Genomic DNA, 25124 nt, shown 5'->3' on the forward strand with positions numbered 1-25124 from the left:
AAGAAGTGTCCTCCTGTCACCTGCTACAGTTTAACATCACCATGCTTAAACCTGGGTGACCACAGCTGTGCGCAACACAACACCATATGATGCCTGCAAGTCTGCAAATGGAATCATCAGATTCCCACTTCCCCTTCAGCAAGAGAGTGATCCAACCTGGAAACCCTCCCACTTTCCTCCAAGTGGCCAGGTTTGGATTGCTGAGTGAGTCCAGGCAGCCACCACTGCTGGGACAGCAAAGAGTGATTGAGGGAGCCAGCAGGGAGCTGAGACTGGCTCAGTGGGTCAGTGTGCTGTTAACAGTGCCCAGGTTGTGGTTTTGATCCCATCCCTCTATGGGCCATTCACTTAAGAGCCGGACTTAATGCTCCTTGTGGGTCCCCTCCAACTCAGAATATTCCATGAATCACTCAGAGGGGAGAAAACCCAATTCCAGATTTTTTAAAAAACAGCCCCACTGAGAGAGCTCCAACCACTTCAGCAGTATTTGCTGAAGACCAAAGGGTACATATAAAAAACAATTTCATACTTTCAGTGCTGCATAAATTAAACTTTGCTCTGGCCAATCAGTTAGGAAATAAAGCTCAACCTGTGTGCAGATCACCTGCGTTTCTGCAATTACTTCACAATTAGACAACTGCTGAAAGCAGCTGGAGGCAAATGCAATACATTTTCTAGCAAAACACAAAATGAAACAGTCTGTTTCAATGCAAGAAAATACATAAATGAGGCTGTTAACAGAGCTGTTTGGCAAAGAGTAATGAAATAAAATGAAATATGGTACATTAAGTTTGGCACTTTGTGGCATTTTATTTTTGTCATTAGAACATTGCTAAAGAAATTTCAATATATTCAGTAGCGTTACTATGGCATTCTGGAGTGCTGCAAAAAACCTTTGCTATGTCTTTAGAAACAAAAGCATAATGCTATCATTAAATCTACAGAATCAAAGTTATTTAAAAACATCATGTCTTAAAAATGTGATTGTCAGAACCAAAGTTTGTCCATCAGCATGTAAACTGCTGACACCAGTTTTTGCACAGTTGTCACAAAACAGAAAGTGCTCTTTTATGGTAATAAAAATGTTAATTAGATCAACACATCAATAGCACAACTTTTTCTAAAGAAAAACATTCCATGCAGCAAACCTACTTTAAACAATATAAAAATGCAAGGATTCTCCTGTGGTCACTCCTACCTGAAAAGGGATTCTCGTGACAGCCAGATCTCATTCTGTTTCACGGTCTTCCAAGAGAAGAGCAGCAGCAGCAAAGCAAAGAGGGTTGGAACAGTAATTCTCCATTTATTTAGCCACGTAGACAGCTTTTTTAGACCGTGGACAAAAAGGATGCAGTACCCCATACTGTGGGGGAAAAAAAAAGAAAGGCAAAATGTACCTAAAGTTATATTTCAAGTGTCTGGTTTATATGCAAGATCATCCACTATTGCATTTATTACACAATTACAGGGGATTTTTTGACTAATGATATTTTCTGGGCTAACAAACTTCAATTCAACAGCAGTTTTCCTCAAGTCACTACACAATTTCCAAATTAATCTAAATGATAGACCCGAATGCCAAAAGTACAGTCACATACATAATATAACCCAGCATAATGGTAGCTTACACCAGCCACAGAAGGCAGCTGCTTTTCTGAACAGCAAGCTAGGAAAGCACCATGTAATAACAGTAATACTGAGCACTACTGGAGCAGAGTGGAAATGACAGGCATTTTAACAGGGGGAAGTCTCCAAACAATCCCAGTGGTGGCTGCTATTAATTCCAGTTTACAAATTGTGCAGCTGAGGCAGGAGAGTGAGTGCTGCAGTCAATGCTGCTGCAGGAGCAGGTGACAGAGACCACCAAAAGGCACAAGTGCCTCTCTGGCTCCTGCACTTTTACACCAAGGCCAGCCCAGAAGAGCTGAGATGTGCTGGCAGATCCTCCTTGCTGCCCTCCCATGAACTGACACACAGCCATCTCCAGCCCCCAGCGCTCCCATGGCTCTCCATGAATAACTACTGTGGCATTTTCACAAGCCAAAGTCTTACTCCTGAATAAATTTACATCAATTCAGTAATTATTTACCTTAATTCAAGGGCTATGTTAATATTCCTCCAATGATGACCCTCTGAGCTGGAAATTCAGTGCTTTTGGTTGCTGTGCTTTGCATCACTAATTCTGCTTGTAATTTTTTTTAAAGAATCTAAATTTCTATTGCTCAACAAATTTCATTAGCTTATCTAGAACTCTTCAGGTTACTCAGCATCTGATTTAGTGTTAGACTTAAAACCTATCTTAGTCCAGGCAGCTCTCCCTGATGAAATAAGGGAGCAGAAGGCTCTCGAATAACACATGGGGCTGATCAATAAACAGAAGCATAGCCCTTCCCAAACACTGGCACCCCTTGAACCCCAGCTGAATCCACATTTAAAGGCAGGTAGATCGTTGAGAGATCATTGCACCTGCCCACACTCTGGCCAGACCTTTACAGGCTTTCCTGGTCTGTTCAGAGATGTTGGAGCAACTTCCCAGTGAGAATGCTACAAGGTAAGAAAAACTAAGAACAAAACTCCCCTGTCAGAGGTGACCTTTCAGGCAAGTGTGCAGTATGGTGAAAGTCAATGTGGAAATCAGAAAAATGAAAATGCTCCATATTTAAGGAGCTCTCTGTGTGCTTCTTGGCATGGTTTTTCTGCCCTCCTGGAGAGCTGAACATTGCTATTGCTTAGGCTTCCCAAGGATGGAGAAGGACAAGAATTCTTCCTCTCACTCAGGAAAAAACCTGCCTTTGTTGCGCAGGGTTTGCATCACTGCATTGTCTCTGGCACAGTACAGGTGCCTTACAGAACACTGAGAGAACTACAGACATATGGGGCAAATCCAGAGACAACATCAGATCTGCTATCATTCAGAACTCCTTCACTGCTGTTTTTGAGTTCTCCCATTCTTCAGAAGTGGTTGCTTTTATATTTATGTCAATTATGCCTGCATTTTGCTGTAACACATTTCTTGTTGTGCTTATGCTGATTTTCATTAACTCTTGTGCACATATGTATTTATTGCACCTACATTAACTGCAACCAACATTTAGAACTGTAGAAATGTTCATGCCAAACAATCTAGCCTTTATAGTTATTGAACCCCACTTTAAAACCTCTGAAAAGCTAACATCAGTAATAATCCCTCCCTTTCCAACAAGAAATGCCTCCAAAGTCTGCAGACGGTTTTCACTGTTATTTTTCCTTTCCTCAATTTTATCCCTCCCTTGGAATTAATTATCTGAAATAAATATTATTTAATTGCTTTAGCACAAGGCCATTTTCAAAGTAATTTCTCTATACCTTCACATATTTAAGAACAGACCCTTCCTACAGAAACAAAAATGCAGAAGTCAATGTCTTGGTATTTATGTCAAATCCTGTCCCAGCTGTTGGGAATTTCTGCCTTAGCAGCAGTACCCAGTCTGAGGTACAGTCAGCATTCACATTACACCTCCTCCAGATCCCAGGATCTGCTCTAAACAAAACAGAGTCTCCACACCAATGCATTAAAGCATCTGTCCAAAACCCATAATTATATTACTATTGTTTCCTAGTTCCAAAACCACATAATCTGTCATACCTCACTTCACTTGTTTCACACTAGACCAAACAGTCCCAGCACAGAAATTACCTTTATCACAGTGACCATTTTGAACCAGTGAAGCACCAAACTTGCAAAGATGGAGCTGCTGCAGCAGCAACCTGCCCTGACAGTCACTGCACCTGGAGAGCCCCTCCCACCCCAGGTTCATCCCTCTTCCCTTGATCCCGACCTCACCAGGCTTCAGAGGAGCCCTTTGAAGCTGCTCTGACTTTCATGCAGCCAGCAGCAGCCCCAGCAGTTGTACCCTGGTGCAAAGAGCCCGTGCAGGTGAGGCTGCACTCCAATGATTAAGGGAACCTGCCAGGTAATGCCTCCTCTGTGGTTAATTCTGCTGTGACCCTGCCACTGCCTACAAACACAGAGAACATTTCCAACAGATTTGCTTTTCTTCTCTGAGTGATGGGGGACTTGACTCCATATCAAATCAGGTTTTACTCACACACACAGGAAAAAAATAAAAAGAAAATGTCTGGAAAGGACCTTTCATCCAAGACTTGTTTGCTGCTTAAAAAACTTACCCTTAAGTACTACATCCCAGACATGTCTGTAGCTAACTGCATATGTATTGAGGCTGCAGGGTTTTGGGGCTGTTTGGTTTCTTAGTTAACTCTAGCATTTCCTAGGGAGTGAAACATTTCTCCTGAAGAGCTTTCCTCTCAGCCTTGCCACACAAGCACTTTTCTGAAATACTGTGTAGCAAAACCAAAACAATAGGAAACAAGCAAAATCCCCAAACCACTTTCCTAAATCCATTTTCCACTGGATTATTGTAAAACTGCTAGGCTTTATTTTTTTCTTTTCTTTGGCTTTTGTAGGATAAGCAACAGCCTGCTCCAGCAGTGAGAAATCCATGCTACCTTGGTCCCTGGGGTCCTGAGAAACAGCCCACCAAGTTCACGTGGGCTCACAATGAGCATGCATTGCAGGAGAACCTGTAACTTCAGGAATTCCATAAAGCAGCAGAAAAGCTGGGCAAATGGACGAACAGGCCAATGGTTTCATGGTTCCATCACTGTTTCAGACCCCTGCAGTATTGAAGTGGCACTTTAGGCATGCCCTAAATCACAGCAAGGGCTGAGGGCCAGGCAGCCCAGCAGGGAAACCCTCTGTGCCACTGCCAGACTGCACACGGGGAGCTGGGTAATGACACATTTTTGTCCATCATTTCTGTGCTTTGTGAATATTGCTCCACCTGTGAGGAAGCAAAGTGAAAGGAGGCACAAGCAGATGGGAATGCAGTGGCATATAGACCTTATTTCCCATGGTGCTCTGTATGTATTGCCCCATTAAAGCTAGAGCCAAAACAGCACATTTTTAATATTTGCAAACACATCTTGGCTAATTAGATTTCAAATTCAACCTTTCCTTTGGCCATTACAGCTTTCCCAAGGCAAGGCTGCTCCTGAGCATGCTTGCACACAGCTCTGCTCTCTGTGGATCAGGTTTCTCCCTTTTCAGTAAAAGTTAGGAACGGTTTCACTGCATTTGGCTCTTGTGGTGATGGCATTTCATCAAAGCCACATGTGCCACAGCCCTGGATTATCAGGATGCTCAACTATAGCAATCTGCCTGCAGCAGAAACCATTTTACCTCCTTCAGAATTGCTTGGAGACCTGCTGCTGTGGAAAACTCCTGAGGAGCAAGGCATGTTCTGGTCATGCTTTCTGCTGCATTTTCCAGCTGTGGCTTTGCACGGTGCATGGTCAGAGCAGGCTGAGAACTGAAGTTCTGAGAGAACCAGCCTGGACACCAGCAGCTGCAGTTCCAGCCTCTTCTAATTCACCCAGGTAGGGCTGTAAAAAGGAGTTTTTAAAAGGTGGGAGAAACTATGCAGAAAAGATGCTTTCCTCACACTTTTTAATGGTAATTTTGTGGATGTCAAATCTTGTGTGCTAGCTGCTTGGGGTTTTTTTAAAACTGATTTAATCTCAACTACACAAATGTAAACTTGGAGTAAATCCACTGATTTCATCAAAGCAGTTACTCCAGATTTCATAGCTCAGCCTAGATAAGAATCCAGATGCATCCATGCATACATATCAGTTTGGGAAAGAGTTGCCTACAAGCAGCCTGTGGAAGCATGGAAGAAACACTGCCACGTTCAGGGGCTGCTAATACAACAAAAGGGATTATATCAAAAGTATACTGAGACCAGAAAATGCACTTGGCTTCAACATTTCACCCAGGAGGCTCTTTCTGGGCTGCAAAACTCCTTCTTGATTTCCAGCACTTATTTAAGATGACTCCCTTACCCTCCATAAAAATCAGCCCTCGCTTCCAAGCTGCTCTGAGGCAAGTTTAACCCTTGTGCTCTTGACTAAATGCACGATGCCCTTCAGAGAGCAGCCAGCACAGAAACACTCTGCCTGCTGCCAGCTCCAAATGCTGAACACAAACACTTGGATTCTCTCACTATTAGAGCTCCCCACAAGTTTCTAAGCCTTAGCACCACACATATATTACCTGGCACAACATACTTTACATGCTCCTTGTGAAAAATGCCAATCACTTGTTTTTAAAATTTTTTAGTTTAATAGTAATAAAATGGTCAAAAAAAATAGTGACACAATTAGAGTAATAACAATTTGGACAATTTGAATTAGGACAATATGAGATAACAGAAACAAAGAGTTACAGACATCCGGGTACCTTTTTCTGGGCATCACGAGCCCGAAAAAGGACCCACGAGCCCGAAAAAGGACCCACGTTAACAAAGTATTAACCCTTAAAAACAATAGCCTGTTGCATATTCATACATGATGCATAAATTCCATTCAAACACAGGATTCTGTCTGGTCAGTGTCAGCTTCTTCCTCTGAATCCTAGCAGAGCCTTTGAGGCGGGAAGAAGTTTGTTTCTTCTGATAAGAGAGCAATAAATTCATTTTCTCTCAAAGATTTAGGTGTCCTGTGGCTGCTATCTTGCTGTGGGTCCTTTCTTTAAAAAAAGTATCCTACATAGCATCATTTCTACTTTAACAATTTTTATAACCTAAAACTGTATTTAACACACTACTTAAGAGAATTAATACAACATTACTTTCTAAAACAACACATATAACATTCATTTTAATATTTGGGAAAAGCCAATCATAAAATACATTCATTTTTCACACTCCTAGTCCCAGCTACCCCAGCTCTGCAGCCTGAGTAGAGCAGAGGCACTGAGAGGAAGAGGAAATGCAGCTGAAATGCAGCTTGCAGGCAGGGCTGTTGCTGCAGGGGAAAAAAGACAGTTCATCCCTGCAAAACTCATCGGGCTCTGCTCACACTTCTCTAATGGAGAGTAATTGATTGCAAAAAAGCACGCTTGGCATGCCCCGGGGGCTGCTCCTGCCTCACTGCAGCAGCCACATGTGGAACGGAGTGCTGGCAAAAATCAGCACAGCCACGGTGGTTCTTTCTGCCCCAAAAAGCATCCAGTGATGAGCTGTGCTGGCAGAGTAGCAAAGATGCTGCTTTATGAAAAATGTCAAGTTTTTCAAGGTTGGAGCTGTTTAGGCCAGAATGAATTCTGGCCTTTTTAAAAGAATGTTTCCATCTGGAAATAGAGTGTACGTGTATGCGCATGCTAGGTTGCACTTGGGTCATAAAATCATAGAAACATTAAGGTTGGAAAAGACCTTCAAGACATAAAAAAAAAAGGCAAAGAAAAAAAACCAAACAAACAAACAAAAAAAAACCACACTCAAACATTTTCTGAATCACCCAAAAGATCCAGAAACTCAGCAGCTGTGGCACTTCCTGCAAACTGGATCCCCTGGATTCAAAGCACTGTGCCAGCTCAGTCTCAGACCTGGGGATGCAGGTGGATGCACATGTAGGGTTTTGAATCCTCAAAATTCAGCAGCCATGAGAGCCCGTGTGCTGATCTGGAATAACCACACTGCACTGGGCCAGGTTTGCCAGAAATGCAGAGAATTTACCTTGCACTCCAAGTTTGCTGCTGGATTGAGACTTGGCCTCACAGCTGGTACAAGGACAGCATAAACCCAGCAAGTTACAGGCTAGAAAATGTAACAAAAGTGCAAGCATGGCCTAGGTCAGGTCTAGATCAAACTGCCACCACCAAGTGCTCCAGCAGGGTTTAGATCAGCACTATTTAGCCCAAAAAGGTGCTGGGGGGTGTTGCAGATAAATCTTGATGTCCCAACTCTCAGATGGGTGTCCCCTTCCAAAGGGGCATTCTGGGCTGCTCTCCCCAACCATCCTTTTTGTTGTCCATCCCCTTTGGACTGTAAACTTCATCTTGGGTTGGAGAAGTCTTTTGTTTCTAATATTTTTGTCTAAAGCTTCACTACAGTCAGCACACCTTGGGTTAACTACAACAAGGTATTTTTCACAGGATGATGCGAGTATCAAAGTACCAAAACTTGCTCAACCAGATGGTACTAGAAGGGAAAAATCCATTTAACAATCATGTTTTGGATTAAATGTCCAAAGACAAGGAGGATGTGGGGTGTGTCTGTGCCACAGAGTAAACCAGCAACATTCACTGGCACTGAGTTTCGGGAACAATGGGAACAGCATTGTTTAAGCTGCCTCTCTCTCAGTAAGGCTGACATGGGATTGATATACATTTTCTTGGTCACTAGAGGTTCTCAAAGACTTCAAGAAGACCATCAAGATATAATTGTTGCCAAAAAATCCCACTGGGAAAAAAAAAATCTCTACAGCTCCGAAGAATCAGTGTGACAACCAAGAACCAGTAACATACTTAACTTATATTGAGCCTGCTGAATAAAATACCAAATTTTCACTGGAATTAAGCAGGCTTTTCCTGGAAAATAAAGTCTGCAGGTCATAATACAAAGATATAGCAAACTATAAACAGTGGAAGAATATATCTAACTTGGAAAGGTACCTTATGACTTAGTGCAAAGACTTTGTCACTGGCTCTAAATTAAAATCTATGCAGGCCTGTGCTAAAGGTACTTAGACATGATCAGCCAAGTAATCAAAGTGATTTACCTATACTAGCAATGTGATCTTCCAGGCAGAACGTGATGTAATTAGAGAAAATGCAGGAACTTCTCCTTATTAGAGAGAAAATATGGACTAGAAATTAATGATTTCACTAACCCTTGAATAGCTTTTCAACATTTGGATGCATTTCCACTTCCTTCCAAAAAGTCACATGACAAACAACCCTCTTCATTAGAGTGCTGGAGTCCAAGATTTCACATCCAACAGATTTCTACCTGAAATATTTACAGGTAATACAGAAACCTTCAAGGTTTCTAATTCCTATATGAATTACAGAAAGAAAACATTTTATAAATGAAAAATCCAATATAATTCCATGAGGATTCCACAGAAATTTCCCTACATCTTATATAATTCAGTGGAGATGGGTCTGTATGCTAGATTTAATTTAAATACTGTCATAACTTCTGGAATTCCATAACAGGAAATAATATCGCACACAGTTCCATCACAAATCTCCAAAACCTCCAAAAATATAAGAATATTGTCTATTAAATTTCACAAGGCATCATCTTAAGGCCAATGTATTACCTTGTAAATAAGAATTCCACTTTTAATCACCATGGCCAAGTAGATTACTTCCACAAGATGACATTAACCTATTATTTTTAAAACCAATATCTTTACCTACCTCTATTATTTTCAAGAGCAGAATAAATGCATTTGAAGGTTTTCCTTTAGGGTAATCTATCACAACAAAACCAGAAATCTTTGCACTATAGCCATTAGTGCCCATAACTCCACAAAAATATAGCTTTTTCCTGTACATGCCCAAAACACAACACATTTCTCAAAAGCATGCTTTAAATTTAGTTAAAATAACTCAATACAGCAGCCTAGACCAAACATGCCATGAGCTCATCTTTTTCAGCTTTAGAGAATCATTTCAGTTTTTTATTCCTACATCTTGACTGCCTTTTGCCAAAATATATGGCACTGGCATCTCAGCATTTCTTGCCTGCATTAACAGAGGTTGGCTGCTTTGATTTCTCCTTGAAGTGTTTAACAGGGACAGGGCAAGCCTCCAAAGGCAGGGGCTGGAGTTCGGACACACATCTGCAAGGGAGCTGCTCACAGCATTTAGCCTTTAGAAAGGAGTTATTTCTCATTTATTACTGAGAGCTCTCTCTGCCCCCTTTTGAAGGGCAGAGTGGAGTTATTATCCCTGTTTCACAGATAGGAAAGCAGCACTGGGTCGCTTGTCCCAGCTGAAGTCCCAAGCACCTCGCCTCCAGCCACTTTTTGCAGAGTGATGCTCCAGTTGATACCCTGCAGGGGACAGAGGCATCCCTCACAGGAAACTCAGCTGGGGCTGCACTCTGGCCTACTGCCATCACATAATGGTCTCCCATTTCACTCCCAGGGCCCTCAGGTCTGCACCTGAATTACAGGAATATAATCCAGCTCACTTCTTTTGAACTTGGGCTGCCCCGTGGCCCCCCCAAGAACGGCAGCAACAGAGCAGGCAGTGAAATCATGTCTGTTCAAGAAAATGGAACAGGTGTAATTTGGATTCCATATACAAATCCCAAATGATTTGTGGGCTTAACATGAAAACTGGCAAAATGCTTAATTATGTCATTGAATTGAGATCAGGGAGAAGATAAACTGGCTCCACTGAGCCAATGAGACTTTCACTGCTGGCTTTGCTGGGTCAGTGTTTGACTCCAAATAAAAAGAGAAGCTTCTTCTGTAAATCAGATGATCCTTTACAGGATCTGATCTAATGCTGAAAGAATTTGGAAAGACAAACAGAAATTCAGATCCTGGTGAAATTTCAGCTTCAAATGACAATAAAGAAAGGAGTGGCACAGGAAACTGAAACCCCATTGCACAACTGGTCTTTAGGAAATGAAGATAATGTGGAGTACATGACATGTTCCCAGGAGAGAAGCACCAGTAAGTGCCATCCCCAAGTGGCTGCCCTGTAAACACTGGGCACTTCTGCTCAGAAATTATCAGGTTCATAAAAGTTACAGATGATTCTATCACGTACCAGGTTCCTTTACTTTCCCCCCTCCAGGTACATAAATTACTAATGTTTGGGATTACACCAGCTGGAAAAAATGCATTAGCACAAAGGATTAAAAACATGCTCGATGCAGAGGCAAAAATTCATATGGTCTCTGCTTTGCTACAGCATGAGGAAAACTTTACCATGATGTGTTAATTTCTTGAAAAACACAAGTGTGCTTTTTCCTGGGTGATGGCTTTCTTGCAGATTTTTAAGATAGGTGGTGAAGCAAATGCCATCCTGTATACAGCAGTGATCTCATCTCCCAGTATTGTCAATTAGGGTTGCAACATCAACTCCTGATATAGTGAGGAGCTGGCAAAAAAACCTGACAGCAACCTGTAATTGCCTGTGCTGGGAAAGAGTAACTGTGCACCCTGCAACCCACTCACTGCAATATCCACCAGGAACAAGTGGCCATAAAAATGGGGCAGGTACCACTGGATTGCCTGTTGCTTTCAGCAAATTGGAAATAACCCACAGAGTGATGTTTTGGGTGATTTGTTGGTTCATTTGAGGCTCTGACACCAGCTAAAGTTGTCCAGCTCTGACACAAGCGCTCAGCCAGGAGCCACAGCTATCAGGGAGCAGTGAAAGATGAGGCAAACACAGAAATTGCTTTGGTAGGAGAGGTCCGGTCCCATGAGGTGAGGGCAAGCCCAGCTCAGTGGGAATGTCAGCAGAGCAGGCAGCTCCTGGATAGCCCAAGAGTTTGCATTGCTGCTCCTGTTCCTGCACACGAAAGGGCCACAAAGGGGAAGAGCTGCTGCTGCTGCCTGGCTACAAACTGCTCAGGACTCAGAACAACTGCCTGCCCTCAGCCATTCTGCAGTTCCAAACAACTGTACTGTCTGTGGGGTTCTGAGCAGCATATTCATTGACATTTTGAAGAGGGGAAAAAACTGTAATTTCAGTCTTTCACTGACTCAGCTTTTTAAGTGATGCCACGCTGGAAAACTGGCCTAGAGAGCTGTATCCTGTTCGTCACTCCCTAGGTATTTCACACCTTTTGACCTCCTGAAAACAAGTTTTCCCATCTTACACACAAGAAAAAACAAACAAACAAGCCAAATTAAAAGACAATAAATTGTTTTCCAATTGAGTTTTTAAACCTAAAGTAATACTATTATTAAAAATACCTAATTTAAACGAGTAATTCCTAATTTAAACGAGCACGCTTGTAACCTTCAAATGAAAAATAAACACAAAAAATATTTTCTCCGAATATTTCTGTTTAGCTGAACACAATTAAAGAAAACATCCAAGCATTCTGACATAGTTTGTATGCTTCTCCCCTGAGGCAGGGCTGCAGACAGAAGAGGAATTGTTCCAAATACCCATCAATCCCCAGAAGGCAAGGCCGAGCCATCTAATTAGACACTAAGCAAAGGGTTTATTTCTTCCTTCTTTCTATTTATAATATCTTTTACATAAATCCTTGGGTCCTTACTTAACTTTTATAGAAAAGAAAATGCTAGACATTTTCCCCAGGTACCTACTGAGCCCCACTGAACCAGGACTTCAGGCTGTGACACACATACTCCACTGTCCCATCCATAAAAATGCAAGTGCCACATCCATAAATATCAATAAAAGGCTATTGCTTGAAACAGAAAGAGCAAAGTGCCTTCCAGCATAAGCCCAAAAACATAGATCACCAAATCCTCTGAATCTCTTTGAGTACTTTTGTCTAAATAAAACTGCATGGCAACCTCTGACTTGCTGAGTTTTAGAGACTGAAGGGCAAAGGATAGGAAAACCCCTTTTCAAGATGTAACTTGAGAAAACTGCTACAGGCTGCTCTAAATAAAGAACATGAACACTTCCTTAGCCATCCTTACTAAATTGCCATCCCCTCGAGGGAAAAAGCAAAACAAAACAGAATCACATTGTTTTTGTGTTGCCATAGTCATGAATGTTAGTAGAAATCCCTCTCACCATCCCTGCAGTTTTGGACCTGGAGGATGCCAGAGATGCTCAGCTCTGTCCAGATCATTTGGCAAGGAAATCCCCACCTTTGCCAGGCACTGCCTTCCCTTTTCATGCCAGATACCTGCCAGCCTGGGCCGAGAGCAAAACCAAATGTTGCAAAGCAGGACAGGAGTGATCTGAGCCAAATATGAGATTCAGGGACTCTGACACAGACTTAATCCTTCTACCTCAGTCTTTCTAATTGAAAAAAAAAAAAGTAGCAACTATCAATCACCTACTTTGTAGGTCATATATTTGCAAAGCCCTCAGGGAGATGAAAAGCATTATACAAACTATATGCACACATGTTAACGCTGATTAATTTTCTCTGTGCAAACATACCCTTTTTTCTTCCTCATTGCCCCTCCTCTCATTATATCAGCAGCCTCATCTGGAGGAGGACGAGGAACTGCTGACAGCTGAAGTATTTTCTGCAGTTGTTCTTTTGAGATTCAGAAAGGCAACCACTCAACACAGCCCTGTGTTCAGTTGACTGTTTCCTTAATAGCTTTGCTCTTTCATGTGTTTCCTCATTTTCTGTTACATGAATTTAAAGCAATCTGATTTCCAAGTTAATTTGAAATGATGCAGGATCCATTAGTTGAGGGTATCATTTGCAAAATAACTCTGAGAGACAACTTTCACTCACTACACTTTCAGATGTGCACTCAGCTAACAAAGGCAGGGCTAGTGATGTGAACAAAGTCAGCAGAATTCAACCTAAAAAGCATGTATGTGTACAGAGGCACAGGGATACAGCCCAACTGCATAAAAGCCTTATAACACATGCAATAGCTCCTCCACAGCCTGAGCTTTACACCAATGAGCAGCCTTTTTGTGACAGTGCTTACACCAATGACAATCAGAATATATACAGCTTTTCAAAAGACTATCTGTATTGGCTGCACAATTCATGAGGATTAGAATTGAAATGTTTTGTGGAATAAAACTTCTGTCTCAGTTGTCACAAAGTAACCCAGGGTGAAACTGAGGACTTCTGTTTTGTCACCAGCTCTGCAATGGCAGTTCCCATGTGATATAACAGAGGCTGCTCCCCTGCACCAAGGGGATTTCTAACTTACAGCATCCAAGACACAGCATTTACTTATGGAACAAACTACACTGGCATAAGTTTCCCAGAGCTGCTGTGGAATTTCCCTCTTTGAACTCAAAGCTTTGTACCTGGTCCCAAACAACTGGCTGTGCTTGCCCAGGGGATTGGGACCAGATGACCTCCCAAGGTCCTTTCCAGCCTCAACCAGCCTGTGTTTCTGTCAAATGGGCAATGGTCTGGGGCATCTTGGATGGATGGCCTCTGAGTGCCACTGCAGCCTCTGGTGTGGACACTGGAGATGTCACAAGCGACACCTCAAAGCTGTCCCTGCATAAACACAATCAGAAGAACCCCGACAGCTGAAGTGGCAATTGCTAGAGGCTGGAAGCTGAGGGGAAATTCAGAGCACTGGCTGAGGGACGAAGAAGTGGCTGGATTTTCCTCCTCCTGTTCACCAGGTGCAAATCTCCACTCTCAGATGTGTCTGCAACCAGTAGCCTACAGGCAGGAGCCCATGTGCATATCCCACAATGAATCCAGGAGCCTTCTGAGACAGCAAAGTCTGCCTTGTATTTACTGACCACCTAATGGAGTGGGAAAGCTGAACAAGAACCCAATAAAAACATAACAGGCTAATGTTCCAGCTGCTGTCTTTAAGATAAAATCATTAAGGAATTTAATTTGATAATGCTACCAAGAGTCTTGGAGGACAACCCTCAAGAAACAACACCCCATCTCTGTATTGAGCTGTGTCAAGCATACACACACAAAAAAACCCTGTGTTTAAAAAGAAAAGCAAGGATTTTCAGTAGCTTTGCTCCTGCCAAGCAATCTGCTCTCAGCTGACTATAAAATCTCTCATGCTGTAACACCAAAACTCCCAGGCAGAGAACACACTGGCTGGCAATATAATGTTTGAAGTACTTAAAAGGGAAGAAGTAATCATGCCTGCTTTCAGAAAATGAGATGGTGGTCTCATTAGCAAAAAAAATTCAATTGCAATAGTTACCTCGGCATGTAAAGGACTCGCTCTGCCACCACAAATCCCACCCTGAAGAAGAGGTTGCTGGCTGGGATGAATGGGAAAACCAGGAACAACAAGCCAACCAAAACTTCTTTGTGTTCCAGTTTCTGCAATAATACAAAATTAAACAATATCAACTAAAAAAATCGAACTTGATTCACCTCTTTTTTGAGGGTCATTAAGAAAGCAACTCAGATGAACATTTGGCATGTTTTGCATTTAAAAGAAATTTTTATGAGACACTAAATTTTTTATATCTGTGCACTCCTGATGCATCTAATATGCCCAGAAAGTGCACAAACACTACCCACTGTGTCTATTATTACCCTTGGTATCTTTCCCAAGGTCAGCTCTACTATATGCATGGCACAGCTATCACCTAAGATATCACTCATATTGGTAATATGTAAGTACAGAGTTGTGTGAATGTATACATTAGCATGTCTACGACAGTGTGACTCTATGTAAATACCCAAATGCATATCACAAACACACAGACTGCTGTGTTCAATCCTAAATGTCTACAACAGAGAAAAGGCTGTTCAATCAGTCACATTTTGTGTAAAGAAAACTAGCCCTAAGTGACACATTAATGCAGTCATTTTATCTCTTTCAAGGAAAATATCTACACTTGAAATGATACTTTCGCACACAAGGTCTCCACAGTCATACAGAGTCAGAAATCTGAGACATGCTGTACGCTAAAATTAATGTTTTTCATTTGAGCTCAGTTAATGCCCTCCACTTGTACTCACTTTCATGTTAGCTGACTCTGTGAGGAGGAGTGGGATTACCACATGCAATTCAAACCAAGCGTGATCCATGGGGCCAGCCCGGGGATGCCGTGGCCACTCATCCTGCCATGGAGAGACCCAAGCCTCCTGAGCAAGCTGAGCTTCAGGCTTAGCTCCACCCTAAGAGGGTAAATCTTGCTTCTCAAAGAGTGGCACCAGGATATTAGTGTAGCTTCAGGCCTGTTCAATCACCCAGGCAGACATCTGTGCTCTCCTGGCTCAGACGCTGTTTCTCACGGTCTGCAGACACCCCGAGAAGCTCTGCCATGCCCAGAAACAGATGCAACCACAATCACTTAATGGTTGCAGCACTTTCTAATTGTTGTGGGCAATTTCCCAGTTTTGGAGAGCAAATTGACTTCTCTTTGCCAGAGGGAGCTACACTTAGAAAGGTTGGACAAAGTTTTTGAGTAGAGAAATGGAGTCCCATCAATGATGGGTACTCCATTTTGAGCTGCTTTTGCATGGACTGCAACAGCAGTCACCACTGGTCTAGAGAGTGGCTGAAATTCAGGAATCCTACTACTAAAATATATTCATCCTATTCTATGGGAAAGACAACAGGTCTTTTCTGTGGGTACCAAAAGCAAGGGGACAAGTCAGGAGGCTTTGATGTCCTTTTGGAGGAGCTAAACTACAGGATCACAAAAATGTGCATGGATTTCCCCTGGCTCAAAGAGGAATCATGAGGCAGAGAGAGGAGCAGAATTCACAGTTTCCAGACTTCTTTATCAATATGTGTTTTAAATAGCACCACAGTTATCTATAGTACTCCTATTACCCACTTTTCAGTATCCTGGATTCACAGTTACTAGTGCCTACATGCAGTCACAACAGCATATAAGTACATTTTTCTCAGAGCTGAAGGAGACATCAATCCATATTGATGATGAGCAGAGATGCCTGGTAATTACAGCAGAAAATTTAATTTGGGAAAAAAAAAAAAGGATTAAAAATTTCTTCTCAACTCTGAATCAAAATTACCAGTTCTAGCTCAACTTCAACTTCCCTCCCCACCCACATTTGGAAATATATTCCATTTTTCATGTGGGTCTCCCTTCCCACTTTGTCTGACCTGATCATGGTGCCCATCTTCTGCTACCACTCTACCCCAGGGGTTTGACACTAAGGAGCAGGAGGCACAACAAGGTATGCTGGGCCTAAGGGAGTGCACTAGCAAATACAATATTCTCAGCCCCCAACATACACATTTGCTTTCAAACAAACTAGCTATCAAACATTTCTCTAGTTTCTGATCATTAAATTAATAATTGGGAAAACAATCTCTAGTTAAACATCTCTAGGAAGGACATGGTGTTATTCAAGGCTGCAGCACTGCAGATAAGCAAAGGAAACTGAATGCTAGAGAAGGACAAAAAAAAACTTGCTCATCAAATGACAAAGAGGAAAATGTGGGAATTAGCTCAGCTGAAGGATCAAATGGCTCTGCATGCCCTTTTTCTCCCCAGAACAAGTCACAGCTCCATGCTAATGCCATTGAGGGCTGCCAGCTCAGTCCCTCGGGCAGGGCTCAGAACCCAGCACACACAACCAGCCCCATGGAGCAGCAGATCCCTCCGTGGTGCTCCTTATTTCTGCAACAAAAACCACCAGGCAGTGCCCTTTTTAAAGCTTTCCATTAAGGCAGAGGCCTTTGGGAAGAGCTGGTCCTCAAAGCCAGGCTTCAGCTGGTTCTGGGCAATGTGTGGTTGTGCCTGTGAGCCACTCGTGGGGCTGCAGGAGCAGAGGGCAGCAGCACCTCCCATGCAACACAAGCCATAGGAAATCCCCTCCATGTGTTTTTCTAAATAAAACAAATCCAACCTATGCATAACCTGTTGCATTTTCCTGGCAAAGAAATAAAATAAATATTAGGATCATTTCTTTGGTTTAACTACTTTGGCCATATGATCCCACTTGAGATAGCTGAGGTAAAGGTGTCAGAATCAGCATCTTCCAGGTGCCCAGAGCAGTAGTAAAAGCTTTTAAAGAGTAATAGGCAATTGTGTTTGTCTTCCTTTCTCCTTAAAATAAAATAGCTAGGGCTAGAAATTATAGATCACTGCATTCAGAGAGACAATTCCTTTCCCCTTAAAGACAGTGCTTCCTTTTGGAAATACAAAGCTTGTCTTGCTGTCACTGTAGTCTCTGGTGGGGGGAATCACCAAACACATTTGAATTAACTTCAGAATGATTTCTCTTGTCAAAGACAAACCAACTTCAAATCAAAATAGCATTTGTTATAGTAAATGGCTTCGTAGGAGGGAGGCATTTTGAAATTCATATCTAGCTCATTACAATTAGGCCTTCATTATACTGTAACAAAAAAAAAAAAACACCAATAAAACAACAAACCAAACCAAAACTGATTTGAAAAAGAACTTTCTAACTTTTATTTCACAGACTTATCAAAGAACAAAAGAAAGCTATTTCTCCCAAGGGCAATGCAAAATAAGTGTCCCACAGTCTCAAGCAGAATATCAAAGAATCACTCCAAGGTCAAACATGATCAATACGGCAATAAATCTCAAAAACTGCTTCCTTAGCAATGTGGGGGAAAAGGAAGAAACTCTAGAATTTATAACTTCAGAGATCTTTCCATTTTATATCCCATATTCCACTAAAGCACAAGTCTTGTACAAGACAGAACCCTCTAAGTGTGAGCGCAGGAGGAGCACAGATCACTTCAGCATTACTGCCATAACTGTGGCCTTGCATCAGTGCATTCCTTACTCTTGCCCTGGAGGAGGCATGGTCAGAGGTGCCAGATCCATGAAGTCTGTGCTGTGCTGACAGCACTGATGTTCCAAGGGCTGAGGCACTGGAAAGCAGAGCTGTGAGGACAGCATTTCTCCTGGCTGGACTGAGCTGCACCTCAGGGAAGACAACAGCTGGGCAAAGAAATCCAAGCAAATTCCATTCTGTTCTACCTCAGAATGTTTCTGAAGGTGTTTATACTTGCTTGCCTGTTTGATGGAAAGGCAATCAAACGGGTTTAATTCCTTCTTCTAACTGTTTGGGTTTTTTTGAGAATGAGAGAATTGTCACCTCTCCACCATTTAGATCCAACATCTCCATGGAGTGAAGATCTCCTTCCTACCAAAGGCATCAATCCCTGTGACAAAGAGCTCTGGATGGCCCAGTGCAGTGAGATGTTCTGCTTGGAACACCTGACTACATGCACAGAAAAGCTGCATCCAGGAAAGCTGGTAGTGCACAGCTGTACCAAAGCAATGATTGCTATTACACATTTTCAAACCCTTCCAGGCCTGAGAGGTAAGTGCATTATCCATCAGAAGAGACACAGAGGCCCAGAGAAGCTGCATGACTCTCTGCAGACCACAGACAGAGGATGGCACTTCTTCAGTTTATTCCTAACATCCATTTGTACAAACCCTAAGTGCAGACTGCACACAACCCTGCTTCATCTATTCCTGCTGTGCCACTCTCTCCAGTGGCTCAGCGATGTGACTCCTCAGCAGCCTGCACCAAACCACTGTGAGCACCTCACCTGGCAAGAGGTCAGCATCTGCAAACACCCACTCCTGCACTTTCCCCATACACAGCATTAAAGATAAAAGGGATGGTGTAGAAGCATGTCAAACTCACTCTCCATTCATGCATAAGGTGATAAAAAGAAAGCATTAAGCTAATCAGGAATTAACCCTAGGGATTGATTCCTTCAGAGGAAAAAAACCAAATCTCTGTGGTTGTAAAGCTGACAGGAGCTGTGGGTGTTTGCAGGTCTCACCTGCCTGGTGCACACACAGATGGGCCACGGCAGAGCTGTACCACGCTCCATGCTCCATCAGCATTGCTCTCCTTCAGGACACCAGCAGAAACCTGGATGGGACACACACACCTTGATCTACCGTGACCAAACTGTGGTTATTTCACTCTGCTGCCTGTGCCACTGCTTCCAAGTGAATGATGCCAAAAGTCAGGTGTCAACAGATGGTCTGAAAAACTCAACCATTTGGTAAGCAAAAGGTAACTTACCAGCTTCAAAACTGGCTCAGACACCTGTCTTAATCAGCTTGCTCCTAGAAAAACAGCCACAAATTCTGTAATCACCACACTTTATTAGGAGTTTTATTTTCTCACCTCATTAAAAAAAAAAAAAATTAAAAATCAGCATCTTGAGTAGCTCCAGCTACTTGAATGCCAGGCTTAGTAACTCACTCATTTCCTAAAATAACTAAATTTTTCTTGGTGATCATCTAGTTTTGATAGAAATAGCCATAGATTTCTAATGCTATTTTGATAATCACTGCTGACTGTGTATTAACTACCTGACACACTGACACTATTTCAAGCATTTGGCAACAACAGAAACTATTTTCCAGTTCACCACCTGCAGCACCTCTTCAGGAACTGGTGCAAACATACACCAGAAACTGGAACATAGAGTCAGAATCTGAAACCAAAACCCTAGATATGAGCACTGGCTTCCTCACCCAGGATCATCTGAAGAGAAATCCTTGGCACACATCTCAGACCACCCTAACACGATCATTCCCTCTCTGTTTCCAGAAGGAAGAAAGTCCTGGTCTGTACCAGGTAAAACAGGACAGATTTCAGAAATGCTGAAAATGCCTAAAAACTTTACCAGCATGAGAATTGTGGGTGCTCAACACCTCTGAAAATCTGATTTTCAATTACGGAATTAAAGCAGAAAGCAGTCCTTTCCCATTCCCATAACAGGGTACAGAAATATATCCCATAATATTTCATATTTTATAGTAGCATCTCAGAGTAAAATTTTGATATCCACCATTTCTTTTTCCCTGTAGAAGTCAGCTACCCATCCATTCAGCTGCCATCCAGTGTGTTTATGGTCTTTCTCACCCAAGATTCTGAAATTCCCTAAGATATAAGCTCATTTGCCCAATCCTTAATCTCTGCAACCTCTAATTCCACTTGACAAGCCCATTTGAGCTGGATGAAGAAGCACACAAATCTTTGAAAGAGAAGTGGAACATTCCAAAAGGAAATAGAAAAATCAACAAAATTGCTCCAGGAATTAGAATAATCCTTTTCACCTTGTGGTTGCTTTTCATTCTGTGACTGCAGGCGGCTTGACTACGTGGGGAAAACAAAAAAAAAACCAACAAAACAGGTAAAATTCAATGCACAAATTTGCAGTACTTAAAAGCACGATCTTTGGAAAAGCAACTTGGTTCATGGTGAATTTGCTCTTGAGAAGGTAACATGGAACAAGAGGAGCCTAACAAAAAACAAAACCCACACAGCAGCTTGGCACCCCAACGTTTAACTGAGGCCAAGCAGCCACAATGAACACTCATTACCCCTCCCAGCTGTAAATTTCTTACTCCTCATTTCACCTACACTCTCCTGCTCACCCCTGCTACTGTGCCATTTCAAAACCTTTCAGCTCTGAGTGGGCCTTGAAACACTGACTCAAATCAGAAGAAGAAAATGGCAGAATAAAAGGAGTAATTCAGCCTTAATATGCTGAAAATGGCAGACCTCCCTGTCCCCGTGATAATTACCTCCACCACCACGCTGCAGGCAGTGAGAGCCCATTTGGTGAGATGCTGAACATATTCACAGGGAGCCAAATCAGAGCTGCTTCAAGCTGTGGTTATATTTACCCCAAGCACCACGCTCCAAACCTGCTATTTCCAAACATCCACCGCGCAAGGTGTGTTTTGACAGCTCTTGTGGCTGCTTTTTTCACCCAAAACAGCAGTCACATGCAGACTAGGGCAGCATTTCCCTTTGAGTCTGTCAGCTGGCCCAGAGAGCTCCCTGGGAAGGCTCCCCTGCTCCTGCCAGCCCCACCAGGGACCTGCACGCTGTGGATGCGGCTGCAGCACTCGATGGAGCAGAAATGCAGCACTCAGTGAGCTCGGGGTGCCTGCAAGGGGCTCCCCCCTTCCTCCAGATCTCACTGAACACTCTTTCTGGCTTATTGCTCTCTCCCCGCAGCAAATATTAACAACAGAAGCAGCACAGGAAAAAACTCGCTGCAAAAGGATTAAGAACATCAGTCCTGACCTTCTCTCTGTGTGGAAGGAATTCAAGTGGCCCTCAGGAAAATGAAAGCAGGATTTATTTTAAATGGACCTTTTATGGAAATGACTCTGGTTTCCAGCTCGTCAGATAGACTCCATCAATAAATAGCCTTATTCACCTTGCTGTGCCTTTGAAGCAGGTATTGTTCTGGAAGTGTTGTGGCATATAAATTTTGCTAGGCATACTTTCTAACTATGCTGGTACTGCTGTAGAATATTAGAAAAGGCAATTGTTCCCCAGAAAGGTCCATAAGCTGTGATTTATTAATGAAATGCCAAACCTGGGAAACGAGGCAAAGGTCTCATGAGTGCAGGGTAAAGTAAATAGCATGACAAAGTACACATAATGAGTGCTAGCAAAAACAACAGAAACATGCACACAAAGAGAAGATGCAAATGCATTCCTCTCCTGGATAGTACTGAACGTTGTCAGCCAAGAAATTTAGTCTGAAAGTCACTGAAGAATATGCTCAGATGCTATCCACACATATAATCCACCAGATAAATGGCAATATGATGCCAATTACAGCACGAAATAAAGTCATCACAATATGGTATAAAATGCCTTGTCTTGGCTAAGAAGCACCATGCAGGGAAATTCAAAGAGGAAGCATCACCTTTAAAATTAGCTCTCAAATAAAAAACAACCAACTGTAGCATATGAGAGATCAGGATAATACATATGTCAGTCACATGCCATGAATATAACCTGAAAACCATCACAATTTCCTGTACCATATGTAGTCACATCACACAGAACAGCCAAGCACGTTCTCTAAAAAAGTTATATATATATATATATATATATATATATATATATATATCATAGTATATTTTTTTTAATTGATGTGAAATGTCAGTAGCATTCCCTCCTCGGACACGAGCAAACTGCTGCACATCATTGTGTGCTCCTGCTGAAGGAGCAGAAGGTGCTGTGAGCTACCAGAAGGCACCTTTACAATGCTGGTCACGGGTACAAATGTGTGAGGGCTGTCAGTATGAGGTGCAATACACTCCCACACTCCCCCAGATTGCCCAGGTGCAAAAGCCATGCTTCCAGTCAGTTTTCCAGATCACCCCTCTGAATTAGCCCATTACACACACGAGTTTTCCCACTATCAGCCCTCCATATGTCAGGTACCACAGGGAAATGGAATCCCATCCATCACGTGCTCTGCACACACACATTCACAGCTAAAACTGTGGGACAAGCTGCTAATTAGGCAGCGACCTAAAAATGCCATGCAGAGTGGAGCTTCAAACATCTGAAGGGTCTTCCTTTCATGCTCATTGAATTATTATGACATGTCAGAGAAATAACTGTCATCCTGATGATAATGCCAAGAACTGTCCTCCCTCCAGTTCACCAGGTGCTCCCTGCATCTTCCAGCAAAGAGAGGCAGTGCCATGGGCCCCTGGCTACCCCAGCGGCTTTCTGAAGCACCAGATTATTTCTCTGACCTTGTGACTGGCATGCTCAACATCCACTGAGAGAATGCCTCAGCCATTTCCTGGCACCTCTGTAATCCATCTGGAAGTCACACCACATCCATTCCTCATAGCCAAGGCTATCTTTGACAATGAACAATAAATAAATGCCATCCTCTTTTCCCAACTATTAAAATCTCTCCAGGGTGCAGGCATTTTGAATAGCACCCCCAGCCTTTGCCACAGCCCCAGCACTGCTTGAAGCCTGTGTGAGGACATTCACTGCCAAGAGTTGAGCAGAACAAGTCCTGCTTGGGGAGTTGCTCGCAGGGAGCTCTCCAGCTGGTAGGTGAGAAGGATTTACACTACACAGGAGAAACAACCCAGAGAATGGAAGTTATACCCAGTTAACAAAGCCAATTTTTAAAGTGACCTCCTCATTAAGTAAAGAGGAAGACAACAGTGAAGGTGCACAAGCAGGATGAGAAGGGAGGCTTCTCTCTCCAAACAAACTGGAGAGTTGCCTTCTCTTATTTCTGCAGTTTCCATCACTAAATCACCACCTAGTAACAGACATGTCCCAAGGAAAGCACCCAAGGGTAGAAATCTTCCACTGTTCCTTCTCTTTCTGAAGTATAGCAACACTCACAAAATGAAACAAGAAAGCTTTGAGCCTTAGATGTCCTTTATCAGCACCACACACACATGCCCAACAGAGTTATTACCCTAATCACAAACGTCAACAAAATAGCCCTGGTTAAAATTCAATGACAACAAAGGCAGAAATCCAATCCAGGCATTCTCCAGTTACAGTCCACACAAAACATTCTGTGAGTCTCCTGTGAGTCTGTGTTGTGGATGCACACACATCACCTCTTGCCACTGAAAATCAGTTCAGTGTTCACTGGACCAATGTCTTCACTGCTGCCAAAATAATTTCCACCATTTCCATTCTCTGTGCAGCAGAAAGGAAAGCAATGGTGCCACTGAGAATGAATATGAGGTTTCATTCTCTCTTACCCCTGTACACCTACACTCTAAAGAGAGAGGCACACAGACTGCATGCCTTTTCACTCTACAATCATTCCTCAGGAAATTGCAAGCTACCTCTTCCAGGTGAGACCTTGCAATGAAAAAGGAGAGAGAAATGGCTGCTAAGGCTGTTCTGTGTGCTTCCAAAAGAAAGCAGAACATCTTACACTTTACCAAATGTGAGAAATCAACTGATATATCTTGTGCTGCCTCGAAGCTGTAAAGCACTGAGTAATAGCTTGTCTGGGGCTGGACTGAAGGATGGCCCTTCCTGGGGGAAGCAATGCCCTATAAAAGGCCACTGCTGCTGCATTTGGAAAGATGCTTTCCTAAGACCCAATACAATGAATTGTGCCTGCAGTTCATGCGCCCTGAACTCCCCTCTCCTTGTTATAAAAGGCATTGTTTGAAGTCAAATGCATCATTTATTTCTAGGAAAACTGCTGCTTCCTGTTTGCCTTCCTGGGTAATTCATACCACTCAGCCCAACACAACTATCTTCATACCACTGAATGGCAGTACCACAATTCAGAGATTGTGGGAGTTGTTAAAAACAAAACAGAAAATAGCGTCAGAAACATAGAATTTCCTGAAAAGCAAAATATTTCCAATTATACTTCTAACTACGTATGTACATATGTGCCATCCCTCCAAGTGCTCAAGGCCAGGTTGGATGGGGCTCTGAGCCACCTGGTCTGGTGAGAGGTGTCCCTGCCCATGGCAGGGAGGTTGGAACTGGATGGTTTTTGAGGTCCCTTCCAGCCAAACCCTTCTGTGACTCTGTACCAAGGGCTGAGGGAAACACATCCAAGGTGATCCCCAGGAACCATCACCAGCTCCATGCACACAGCAGGTTTGCTGGAGGCTGCAAGTGCTCATGAGAGCACTTGGTCAGGACGGCTCTAGTTTTACTGGATTAGATCACTTCAGATCCAATTCATCCAGTGTTTGGGGTTTTCAAAGCTAAACACAAAGGAATATTTAAGATGGATTTCAAAGCCCAAATTCAGTGCCCAAGTTTCAGTGCCCAAAGAGCAAAATTCATGTTGTTGAACATTAACAGTGGTCAAGAGCAAAACTGAACTTCTCACAAAAAAATTACAATTTGCAGTTTCAAATTAAACAGTGGCATTCA

The 25124-nt window shown here is 42.7% G+C and overlaps 1 protein-coding gene across 1 annotated transcript in view; it reads right to left on the reverse strand.

Annotated features, from left to right (window-relative positions):
- TMTC1 (transmembrane O-mannosyltransferase targeting cadherins 1) overlaps positions 1-25124 on the reverse strand; it is a 142864-nt gene that overhangs the window by 49360 nt on the left and 68380 nt on the right. Inside the window, exons 9-10 of the mRNA XM_074539055.1 lie at positions 14683-14804; positions 1199-1363 (exon numbers count right to left, since the gene is read on the reverse strand). Coding sequence (XP_074395156.1) covers positions 1199-1363; positions 14683-14804 — 287 coding nt within the window. The remainder of the gene's footprint in view (positions 1-1198; positions 1364-14682; positions 14805-25124) is intronic.

The sequence above is a fragment of the Zonotrichia albicollis genome, chromosome 4, assembly GCF_047830755.1.
Source record: "Zonotrichia albicollis isolate bZonAlb1 chromosome 4, bZonAlb1.hap1, whole genome shotgun sequence".
Lineage (NCBI taxonomy): Eukaryota > Metazoa > Chordata > Aves > Passeriformes > Passerellidae > Zonotrichia > Zonotrichia albicollis.